Source organism: Colius striatus, chromosome 3 (genome assembly GCF_028858725.1).
Source record: "Colius striatus isolate bColStr4 chromosome 3, bColStr4.1.hap1, whole genome shotgun sequence".
NCBI classification, from domain to species: domain Eukaryota; kingdom Metazoa; phylum Chordata; class Aves; order Coliiformes; family Coliidae; genus Colius; species Colius striatus.
The window spans coordinates 41287219-41299787 of NC_084761.1; the positions used below are offsets into that span (position 1 = coordinate 41287219).

The 12569-nt window shown below is 40.0% G+C and overlaps 1 protein-coding gene across 1 annotated transcript in view; it reads right to left on the bottom strand.

The window, feature by feature from the left end:
- Nucleotides 1-12569, bottom strand: part of LOC104561990 (transmembrane protease serine 11A-like) — a 43008-nt gene that overhangs the window by 11599 nt on the left and 18840 nt on the right. Inside the window, exons 4-5 of the mRNA XM_061993545.1 lie at nt 8523-8590; nt 5017-5180 (exon numbers count right to left, since the gene is read on the bottom strand). Of these exons, the coding sequence (XP_061849529.1) occupies nt 5017-5180; nt 8523-8590 (232 nt within the window). The remainder of the gene's footprint in view (nt 1-5016; nt 5181-8522; nt 8591-12569) is intronic.

Below are 12569 nucleotides of genomic sequence, written 5' to 3' on the forward strand. Positions count from 1 at the left end.
AAAAACTGTATCCAAATGAAAATGCAGGAATTTCCTGAAAGATAGTAAACCATGAGCTCAGAAGAAAAATCATGCTCTTGTGGGGTTGCATATAGCACATAACCTGAAATGTCTCCTTGCTAACCTTCCAATATTCTCATTGATTTCTCAACAGAGAGCAATGATCCTAGAATTTTGCACTCTTGTAGAAGTAACAAAACATGGCTTAGATACAGAGGATGCAGTCTCATTTCATCAATGTGGCAAGTAGCCTGGTAAAGACAAAAGCTTTGTACCTGTAATTGTCTCTAACACCCAGCCCTTCCTTCCCTTCTTATATCCACTGGACCCATCCTCATGTTCATGACTTCTTCCCCCCAACCTCCCTCCTTCAACCACATCTTAATTCTGTTCACGAGGACACCTTACAGCATACTTACAACTCCATCTGGGCATCCTGAAACCCGAGGAGAGATCTGCATGAGGAACTATGTACCAGTTCTGTAGCATGTATCCAAGTTGATACAGTTTTTAGCATTGTTTTTCTTCCTGACCTACACTCCTGCCCCAGCTGCAATCAAGGTCTCACTACAGTAGGGGTAGCCCAAATCACTTGCAACCTGGGCAGGCAAGGCAGAGAAAGGGAAAAACAAGATTTGAGTAAGGAAATTAATTAAATAAACGTATTTTGGTCATCTAAGAAGTCAGGCCAGGACGTTTTCTGGCTTAATTCCTTCATCACGAGAATGTCCTAGCAAAATATTAATTTTAAAATATGTTTCAGTCCCTCTCATTTCAGTCAGCCTCTCTAGACAGTTGCAAACAGTATTGAAGTGTACCATCTTGTGCCAAACTAATGTCATTAAAGTGGAGAAATGCCAGATCTCCACTGTATTTGAGTGTACAGATGTATGTCATGTTGTGGCTGGTAAAGTACAAAAAAACCAGACTGCTACATACATATTTGAAGTGGAACATTCCTCAGCCATCCAGGTCAAACACTTATCTGCATGTCTCCTACAGAAGCCTCAACAAAGGATAGAGAATCTCTCACAGGTTCTATACTTTGTATTTGTAAGGAGCTTTAGCAAGCCCAATAGATATAAACAATAACAGTTGACATGTTGATCAAAACCAATGCATGACTCATTGTCCATAGTCAAAACCCTTGGCTGTGCAACAGGTGGGAATACTTCCTACTCACTTTGAACAGTGTCAGTGATCTTGCAACGTTTCCTTCTGATGTCAGAACGACATCCCCAAAAATACATTTTGGGAGAATTCCAGCCTACCCGACAAAGATAATTAGTCTGGCAAACTGCTCTACACTTTGCTTAATAGGGATCCAGGCTGTGAGGTGACTACTTCTAACCAAGAGAACTTGGGAAAAAAAATAATCAGGCCTGTAGAAGATCTCTTTAGTGCCAGAACTATTCAGAGGACAAACACCAACACCTTCTTTCAGTGGCACTGGAAGAGCAAGTCCTAACATGGGTGTTTCTGAGTCACCTGACGCTGATATATCATTTTGCTGGTGTTTACACTGCTATTCAGACAAGATAGGACTTAGTTTGCTTGATTCTCCACTGAAAAATATTTGGTCTTCCAGTGGGGTTTGTACTCAAGTGCAGAGTTCTCAGTCACCTCCTATTTTGTATCAAAGCTATAGAAGATCACAGAAATCGCAGAAATCACAGAATCATTATTATTATGGTTAGAAAAGACCTTTAAGATCATTGAGTTCAAATACTAACCCAATACTGCCAGACCCATCACTAAACTAAACCACATCCCTTAGTATGTCATCTATGCATCTTTTGAATATCTCCAGGGATGGTGAGTCCATCACCCTCCCTGGGCAGCCAGTTCCAATGTTTAATAACTCTCTTGATGAAAAAATTCATCCTACGGTCCAATCTAAACCTTCTCTGGTGCAACTTAAATCCATTTCCTCACATATAGAGAGTGATCATGTCTTCTCTCAGCCTCTTCTTCTGTAAGCTAAACATCTGCAGCTCCCTCAGCCACTCCTCATAAGACTTGTTTCCTAGACCTTTCACCAACTTCATTGCCCATCTCTGAACACACTCCAGCACCTCAATGTTTTTCTTGTAGTGAGGAGTCCAGAACTGGACACAGCATTCAAGATGTGGCCTCACCAGTGCCGAGTGCAGGGCGACAATGTCTGGAGATACCATTGTCCTTGACCAGGGGACTACAAAATCTAAATAAGAAAGCAGGGACTTCAGTAAACACATCTGAAGACACCCCCATACAAATGTATTTTTCCAGCCCTATGTAAAAAGCATCTACTGTTTAGTGCTGACACAAAACAGAGACAATAATATTTTGTTTTCTTTTGTTTTGCACACTTCCTATTTTCTTACATCTATGCAATCTTGTTTCTCATTTCGGAAAAAAGAGAACTAGTAAAACGTTGCCAATTTAGATTTTGTCCCCTCTTTATTCCTCATCCTCAGGAACGAAGAAGCAAAGAAAATTCTACCCTGAGTCTGTCACACTGCTCAGTTTTGTATTACTGCCCTGAGCTGTAGCTAAAGATCCCCAGTGTCGCACCCAACATGCAGGAGTTCATTGTAGCTGATCCTCAAAGCAAATACTTTTGAATGATCTGCAGGTTAAGACATGTTGTTGAACAACAAGGTGATTAGATCCAGGGAGGAAGACTTACGGAGGTTCTCCTTATCAGACCCTCCTAGCATGTAGTGTTAATAACTGCCTGACCTGGATTTGTTCAACTAGTTAGCTGTGCTTAGCTAAACTAAGCAATATCATAGCCCCCAAGTTAGAATCTTTTGACAAAGTGATTGCAATGAACAGGTTGATGATTTTTTACAAGCCATTGACATTATGAAAATGTTCCGAAATTGCCTCAAGATAAGAACAAACTCCAGCAGCAAAACCACCAAAGCTACAATGAAGCAAGATTTGGAAAGGTGCTGCAGAACACATAAAAAATCTAGAGCTTCTTAGCTTCACATTGTTTAAATACTAATGCTGGACAGGATGTTTCAAGAGGGGAGAGAGAAGTGGGAAATGCAAAACTTAACTTCCTTCTCTGGACTCCCAGGATCTGTTGAAAATTGTCACTTCTCCCAGATGTGAGGAAGATAAGCTTTGTGAATTGAGACCTGCATCTCCTCAAAAAGCATTAGAGTGTTCCATTCTGTACTTCTCACTTGAGTCAGCCTGGTTTTTGTGAATGGCAACACCAACAAGATCTTGCCTAAGGCTCACACCACTGCTGAAATCCTGTTAGCAAAGAAAGATCCACATGGAACCTGTTGTTGCTGTCCTCTAGAAAGGTCAAGGTATTGTTTATGTTCCTTTACGTCACGTATAACAGTTGCACAATGCTAGTCCTGTAGTGAGTAGCAGGCCTACGTAGTCAGTGTTTGATGGTTAGTCTGGGACAGCCAAGAAAAGTAACACAAAGTTTATTGTACAACTTTATCAAAGTAACAGAGATGTCATTTTTACTGAGATAAATATTTAATGAAAACATCGAGATCCATTTATACAATCTAATTTTTAACTAGCAAGTAGCACTTTGCTGTAACAGCCGTGGTGTACTTCAAGGTCAACTAAAACAGAGTTTTGAGTCAGACTGAGTAAAAGTAGCTAATCAGATAACTCCATGAGGAGATCACAGTCTTTCTAAGAGGCATTTTTGTACTCCTTTTAATTTTATCCTTTATGTAAGGCACAAAATTAAACTGAAGTTTCAAAATTCACTAAATCATGACCCACAAAAAATATAACCTTTCCCTCCCAACTCTTTGAATCTCTGTAGTTGATATCCACACATTACTTCTATCTACTTCTACTGGAAGAAATTAAATGTGCACTTTGCTGAACAGGAACTACTGGCATATAAACAACATTGCAGAGAAGTGGAAATTTGTTGACCAAAAGGATGTCATCTGTCATCCTGAGCCATTCCAATGGGGAAGATTCGTTGGCCAATCAAGAAACAATGGATGTGTGACAGCTCATATTTGAATTCCACTCTATTGCTACAATACAGTGTGCCAGGTTCAAGCACCAAGGGGCAGAACAAAAGGTTGCTCCTGATAATTTCTGAGTGGGAGGAAGTCTGGATCCATCCAATATGGAATCTGTCCCAGGCTTCCTGTTCTTTCCACACAGCTGCCTGGCCTCTGCAGATCTCTGCCGTTTTAAGTAGTGTAATGTGGGAAAACAGTCTGCAAACACCCACCCTTATGATGTACTGTATTGTCACCCTTGTGCTAGGAGTAAGTGGGAGGCCTACAAAAACAAATGGAGCAAGTATCTGCCCCTTCCTTGCAATTAGCAACTCATTCCTGAAAAGTCTGACAGTCAGAAAAACTTCCGACTAGGTACCACTGAAGTTCAGTCAGACACAAGAGTCTAAGCCTGCACAAAAACAGTCCAACAGATCAGAAGTGTAGAAGAAAATGAAAATCCTCATCTCAGTGTTCGGTGAAATTAAAAAGATAGTGCTGTTAGTTTTCATAGTTGGCAGATGCAGGTCTGCTTTGCAAAGAAAAGGCTAGATTCTCATCTGAGAAGTCACATAGATAAGATCATTTTCCTTTTCTTTCCCTTTCTCCTGGGGAATTTGCAAGGATTTTTATCCTCCCACCAGATATTCTTTTTTCACTGACTATTTCCCCAGTGTCATCTAAGCAGAATTTCTGCACTTTCAGGCTCCTCAGAGAAGCAAAGACCTATTGTGTTGCTGTATACTGAAGCACTGTGGTGAGGCTCCTACTCTTTACCCTGAGAGTAGCATAAGGTTGGTACTGCAATTTGGAGGAAGGCTAAGGCTGTACTGCAAGGCCACAAAGCAACTGCTCATGTTTATCCATGTTTAAGACATATCTGAATGAGTTTATACATTGCCACTGATTTTGTTTTAACAATGAGTGGGACTTTCAAACTGAGTAATAGCCGTCATCAAAAGGGAAAAATCAAGTTCCATCAATCAGAAAAGGGCAAGAACTACCTTTAAGAGAGAGGTAGTATACTTACTTGAGATGATAGAAGATCTCACATTTATTCTCAGGGGCCCTGTGTATTTTTTCAGGCCTTTCCGTAAGATCCTTTCAGCTCTTTCTCGCAATGCTTCTCTAGAATCCGTGGCAGAGAACCGGAACGTGAGCAAAGCCTCTGCCATCACACCATCAGTATCTGGGCTACAAACCAAAGAAACAGTCTGGTTACCTTCAGCCCACTTCTGCTTCCTAGTTTTTATCTTAGCTCCTCTAGAAATGGAAATGTAACATAAAGCATTAGCTACATTTTTTGAGCATTTTGTATATTTTTGAGAGATGGAATTGCCAAAAAAATCCAAGAAAGTGCTGAATGGTCAAATGCATCTTAGGCTAGAAGAAGGCACAATGTGAACAAATGGCCAGATCAATGATACAATGGAGTCTAAAAAGCAGTCTTTGACTGTAAGCTTGGGAAACAAGAACAAGCAGAAACTGATTTGGTTGCAATGAAAAGCTGCAGCCACAGTACTTCAGAAACATCGATGTTATCTAGACAGACCTTTCCAGGGCACTGTATATACACAGAATAAAAATTTCAAGTCATCATCAAAAATGTACTTGAGCAAAAGGGAGAGACCACACAACCCAATTCCACCACTGCAGCCTCTCAGGAGAATGTGACTAATAATCTCATCTTATGCAACAATAAATGAAGGTCATATCTGAAATCTATTTATCACAATCTAAGAGATGGATCACAAAAGGAGACTTTAACATCTCACTGAAAAGTACAAGGGGAACCCACACTGGGACACAAAATTCCACAGTTTTGATGCAAGATCAGAGGAAAGAAAATGAAGAAAGATCTTTTAACAGACTGAGTTCACTCAATAGCAGTACTTATTTTTCCTTAAAGCCTGACACACTGAAAGAGGCTGAATGCCAGACTACAAACACCAAACTGTCTAATCTGGCGTAGTAAATCTTGCTCTGTGTTTGCAGGTAGCTTATCCTTGGTCATTACATAGGGAAGATAAGAGCATGCACCAAGAACCTGCTCTCCTCTCCTCTTCCCTGAGCCAAGCAGCAATGACAGAACCCAGAACAGGTGGAATTACGGTTTCTACACACAGGGGGTGAGCTAAAAGCACGTTGCTCTGTCTTAAGCATCATTCAGACAGGAAATGAAAAGAGAAGATACTCCAGTTATGCCTCACTGTCTTGGAAGTTCGTGATTATATAACAGAAAAATATGAAAATAAAAAACAGAAGGCAAGCTTAAACCAAAGTCACGCATTCAGGCTATGATCTTTGAAAGGACCAAGCACCAGAATGAAGGGCATTCCCCCTATCACCAGTGAAGGGCAAGTAAAAAGCCATGTGTTATGAGCAGATCAAGCATGTTGAGTGTTTCATGGCTGAGCAGGAATACATGTTCCTTGCCTCCAGGATCTCAAAATTGAGACTGAGTACCTGTATGTGAACTTTCCAACGTCTGATTTTTCCCTTTGTGTCAACTTCAGCATGACTGCCTCTCCATTTATTTTCCAGATAATATCTGATCCAGATGTGGGTGTTGCTCTGCATTTCTGAGGTGTTCCCTCACCTCTCCCCCCACTCCTCTTCCTGTGCTGTGCCACACTGGAATTACTGTATCAACTCTTGCAAGCAAACCACACCTCTCGAAACCCTCGGTTAAGTACAGCCTGCCTTGAATCACTCACTGTATAGCAAAGGTCCAGAAGCAAAGACACCCAGTCAAGATTTGTTTTGTCTTTCTCAGTGAGCAGGGGGCAGTATTACCAATGCATTTTTTATACTGAAGCAAAAAATATCACAGAAACATAGAATCACAGAGTGGCAGGGGTTGAAAGGGACCTTTAGAGATCATCTAGCCCAACCCCCTTGTCAAAGCAGATCCACCTAGATGAGGTCACACAGGAACGCATCAAGGTGGGTCTTGAAGACCTCCAGAGGTTCTCAAAATATGTGCGGTACTTTCCAAGCAAATTCACAACAATGACCCTGCTTAAAAGAGCTTGCAGTCTGAACAGTTAAAGAAGCATAAAGCATGTGTATTTGAAAAAAATAAATAAGCTTTGGAGCATACAAGTCTTTCATCCAGCACAGCAAACATCACAGCAAGTAGCTCAGACTGTCCTTGGGAATAAGGAGGAATGAAAAATGTTACTTATCCCTACAATTTGGCTTCTCAGATCCTTAAATCACCTTGTCTATATTTAAAACACTCTGGTCAGTATTAAAAAGTGTTCCTAAAGCTACATTGAAATAATAACCTATGTGTAAATGGGGATTAAGTTAAGGTAGAGCAGGAGAAGAACGAGGAGAAATACATATACAAGAATAAGACCTTGAGGCTGCTATCATTACTCTTGCAGCTTTAGTGCATGATTATTAAGACATTAAAGGCTTAATTGCAAAGCAATAGGCACTGTCACTCAGGAACAAGACTTTAATATTACAATAGGCAGTTCTATCAAAAGGTCATTTTCAACATCAAGAGTGGTAAAAAAACTCAAATCAAACATTTGGTATAATTGGCAAATGAAGAGAGAATGAAAGAGAAAAAGAAATATTGTTCAATTATAATTCCAACTTCAGGTCAGATCCCTTCATCTCAAAAAGCAGAGACAGTAGACCTCAAAGAGATATACAGCAGGGTGACAAGGTGACAAGGAACGGTTCCTGAAAAGAGTGGCTGAGCAGGCAGCTACTTTCAACCGAAAAAGAGAGTAGAGCTCATGAGGTACAAGAGAGAAAAGGAATATGATGGGAGTGACTGATACCACTAATTACATGGAGAGGAGGGATAGAAGTCAACTTTTCGTCACCTCTTCCAGAACAAGAACTTTGAATGAATCCAAAGAAAGTGGCTCATTACAAGTATCTCCTTACTAAAGGCCTGAGATGCATAAATTTCAAGAGTCCAGGGGAAACTGGATGAGTCCTTAGGAAATAACTTCACTGAGGGCTGTTAAACAAACCGTGACTACTTCAGGAAATCCCAAATGGTAGATAGCTGGAGGTAGGAAGCATATTGAAGCAGTTATCATACATGTCTGTTGTGCTGCTACTGTTCCCAAGGAACCTACTTATGTCCATTCTTAGAGATGCAACAGTGACAAGTGGGACCTTCTTAAGCAGCACAGCCATGGCTGGATTTTGGCAAGCTCAGCACAGTAGCAATACAAGTAGTAAAACGACATATGCGTTATGGAGAAGGAAATAGTTTTGAAAATGCTTTTTATTTTTAGACAGTTCAAATTATATCTGTTTTATTAGCTAATGCTTGCTCAAGATTTGAACACAAACTTGGATACTAATCAGACTGACTGAGGTTTATCTCATGCATCGAGATCCAAAGGAGGCTATGGTTCAGAGTAAGGTTATGCTCAACTGGGACTTATACTCTGGTCTTAAATAAAATATGCTTTACTGAATTAGATTCCATGTCTCTCTAGAGGGTCTTGGTGTACATTTCATTTTAACTCAGCTGCGTGTGTTTATTATAATCTCACATACCTCACTCTGATTAAGCGTGAGCGGATGTATTTTTTCCTTAAAATGGAATTGTAAAATGTCTTGTCGATCTGTTGAAAAAAGAAAAATATAAGATAATAACAAAAAAGGAGGGAAGCAGACATATTGCTGGAAGGAGCATTCAGAAAATGTCTTTCATTGACACACACAGAGCCAAGAAATGTAATCCAGCCCAGCCTCTAGATAACATTTGCTACAGTCCTTTCCTATTTCCCACTTGGCCTAAGGCACATTGTAAAAAGTTAACTTATTTTTCTAAATATCCTATGACTATGTCAGTGTGCCACTATAGTGCTGTTCAATCCAATTCCAGGCACAATGAGGGATATTTCTAAACATCCTTGAAACACACAGCTGCAATCTCCTAAAGCATGGCCTTCTAAAGGTGGCCTACAGAACGGATGCAGCAGGCTGTGCTCTGCACTGAGCCTCTCTTGTAGGGCTCTTTTCTGATAGAGCACTTATCCTTAGTCCTATAGAAATTTACAGCAAAACTACACCAAATCTAAAATTATAATCCCTAAACACCCTTGTGATTTGCCACATGCTATGGGAATCATCAAGCAATTCTCATCAGAAATTAGAAATCTAGGACTCATAAGGAATCAATCCCCAAATAAAACCTTTACTGGTGCCTGCTTAACCACATCCTGCTTTAGGCTGAGTGTTGTCTCAAGATTGCATGATCAATCTGAGACAGCACAGTGTGATATAACATGAAATTTGGCCAGGGATGGCTCAGGATCACTGAAGTATTGAGAAACAGCAAAGTCATTGGTGAGTTATGCAGTTCCTCCTATCAGCAAGACCCAGTAAATTCAACGTATCTTGTAAGCATCAACTGTATTACAGGAAAAACTGGGTAGAAATGCTTTACAAATCATACAAGTTGTCTTTTTTGTATTTTTTTATTTTAGCCCATAAAAACTCTCTGATTTAGCCAAGATTCCTTAGCCAAGGGAAGAAAAATGTAATGGTTCTCAGACTTCCGGTATTTTAAAAATCTTTCAGGCCCAGAAAGAAGCATGCAAGCAGGAAATCTGGGGGTGATTCCACCCAAAGAAAAAAATGGCCATTTCTAGCCATGCCCATCCTAAGCTGAAGCCTCATGTTATTACACAGTGGCACTGAAGCAGAAGAATTTAAAGATATTTTAAAGCCTACATTACTATGAAAATAAAGTTTTAATGGTCATGCACTGAACTAATCTTTGATCTTGATGTTACTGGCAGTTGGTTGTAATTATTTAGGCACTTTGGACAGACAAAATTCTATGGAAACAAAACATCAACTGTGAGAAGATACTGTATATATGCAGAATACACCTTATCCTGTCACTTTGAAGATTGCTAACTTCTACCACTGCATTTGATGAGGCATATAGTTAGAAACAAAAAATAAAAAGGTTTGTTTCATGTAACTCTGCAGCCTGTACCAAAACCACCCACCTTTGTTATTGAAGTATTTGCCCTCAGAGAAAAAGTTTGGTTTGGAGGGTTTTTTGAATTATAACATCATGGTTTCTACCACAGTGTTAACCGTTTCTCTGATGACTGGGTGAGTAGAAATGTGTAGTTAAGCAGCAATGCCAGCTTTGTGGCATTAAATGGCATATACTATCCTTGGCTGCACTGCCTCTGAGAACTTCCAAGATACTTGGGACAGAGACTTCTTTGCAAAGTACTTTGCAAAAAGAAAGAGAGCCTTGAGCTGTGCTGAGGTACGCCTCAAGCTTCTACATTGCTAAAGAGTAAAGCAAAAGCAGGCTGACTTCAAGCCTGTGGCTTAAGGGGGCAAGAATTCACAATCCCTCACAAGGGAGGGTTAAGTCAGTATGACAATCCTGAATTCTTTATTTCCTCCTGGCAACTGTATTTTCAAACTACCTGTATTGTCTCATCCCAGAGACTAGGATCCTCACTTCTGTCACCCATTCTCTTGAGTATCTTTGCTACAGCCCAAGCAACTCATGTGATTATGTCTTTTGTACTCTCAACACATTCAGCTTTCTCCTTTTCTCTTCACCCTGGACCACTTCCTAGATGTTCTATACAGTCTGATCAAGAGCACCATGCGCTACAGCAAAGACAAAGACTTCAGAGGCATCTGACAAAACACAATTACACACTGTGTCTTTTTCAAAAAGAATCTAAGGAGTCCAAAAGCAACTGAACTATCATCAGCAGACAGAGTTTTCAGAAAATTCAATAAAAAAGTTATTTTTATGGAGATCACAATAAACACATAATTTAAAATGATACCAAAATTACTGGATTTGTGTTGCTTCCATTCTCTTTCACTATTTCATACCTGAACAAGAAAGTAGATACATTTCTCTTTCTGTTACATGCTGTTACCAACTTTCCCCTCCTATAGAGTTGCCTTAGTGCTACATCACCAAAAATCCAGATCAAAAACCATCTAAAGAGTGGTTTTGTTTCCAGCCATCCTTGCAGGGCCTTCAGACTTGACCTGCTAATTTTCACTCTTGAAATCTGATGTATCTTAGCAGGAGAGACATGCTAGACAAACATCCATACTGTGGCCTCTATCTTTCACCTGCTGATGAATTGATTTGACAGATACGAATCAGAACCAAATCTCTCCTTTCCTTCAATGATGATTTTTGTAACCTGAATTATTAGCAGGAGCCTTTATATTCATACAGAGTTTATATGTAGCAAGATGTGTTCGAGTAACTTTCAAGATTAGTGTTCTGTCTCATGTTTTTACCGTTCCTCATCTGGTAAAGCCTTTCACACCCATAATAAACCACAGACAATTCTCTCCATCCTGCTTATGGCTTTCTTTTCATCTCAAGTCACAATCCTAGAAGAAAAAGCAACTAGAACTCTGTCTAGTATCTAGGTGAGACCAACTCCTGCCTGGAAGAAGCATTTTGAGCATTTTGCTTTGCTTACATCACTCAGTGTAATTTCATATCCTCTATCCTTTTTTACAAAACTTCTCTCCATGCAACATATTTTTTTTAAAGACAAACTGTACTTCACTCCTGAACATTGGTCCATCTTTGTCAACACAGCAACTAAAAGTGGCAACTACCAAAGATGCAATAAGAGGGCTAAACATTTCCACATTTGCAAACAAACCTGGCCACAAAGGAAATTCCTCCTTGTTCCTTGCAGCCAGAAATTGCTTTACATCTTGATGAACAGGATTTGTTTCTCTCTCCTATCCTGAGTAACTCCAGATCTCATCGTTACCTCTTTTATTTTCTTCTTGTCACATCATAGCCAACTCTCCGAGAAATCCACTAAAATCTTCATGATTTCAGAGTCACACAATATTCCCTGACTCCCTGAGACCCCCAAAAACCCCAAACTCTGGAAGTATATCTCATGCAACAAGGATCCCATTGCTCCAGTGTAGAATGGGGCTGATGTGAGCTGGGCTTGCCCAGGTGTATAGCAGGTCTGGAAGTGACCTGGCTAGGCTGGCAGTGTCAGCCTTGGTTTGTTCCACCACACACACTGCTCTGTCATTGCATGCAGGGTAACAGGATTTATCAAAAATGTTATCTTAAATCTAGATTGACAGAACTTTCCTCTGTAATGTTTGCTAAACCCACTGAATTACTTGTGTGGAGTATGAAGAAGCATTGAGCACATTTGTGAGCACAAATTGTTTTGTTGCTCAATATTATTGCTCTTCCGCCTGCTGGCAGTCTAGACCTTCAACAGCTATCCTCATACTACCTTCTTTCTCTTGTCTCACTAGGTCTTTGGTGTGTAAAGCCTACTATTACTGATTTTTAAAGATCATAAACATTAATTGGAACATACCACCTAGTTCAGTGACTCCAGTTTTGTGGCAATCATACAATATTAATTACTACTAATCAGTTGTGTTAATTCTGTACCTAGCACTCAACTTCTTGATCAATTAACATCCAATTTACAGCTCAGCCTGCTGAGATCTCAGAGCTGACAATAATGCAAATCCAGTAGCAGCTCCATTGAGAAGCTGACAAATCTCCTTCCCAGGTTTCAACTGAGGGGATTAGTTAAG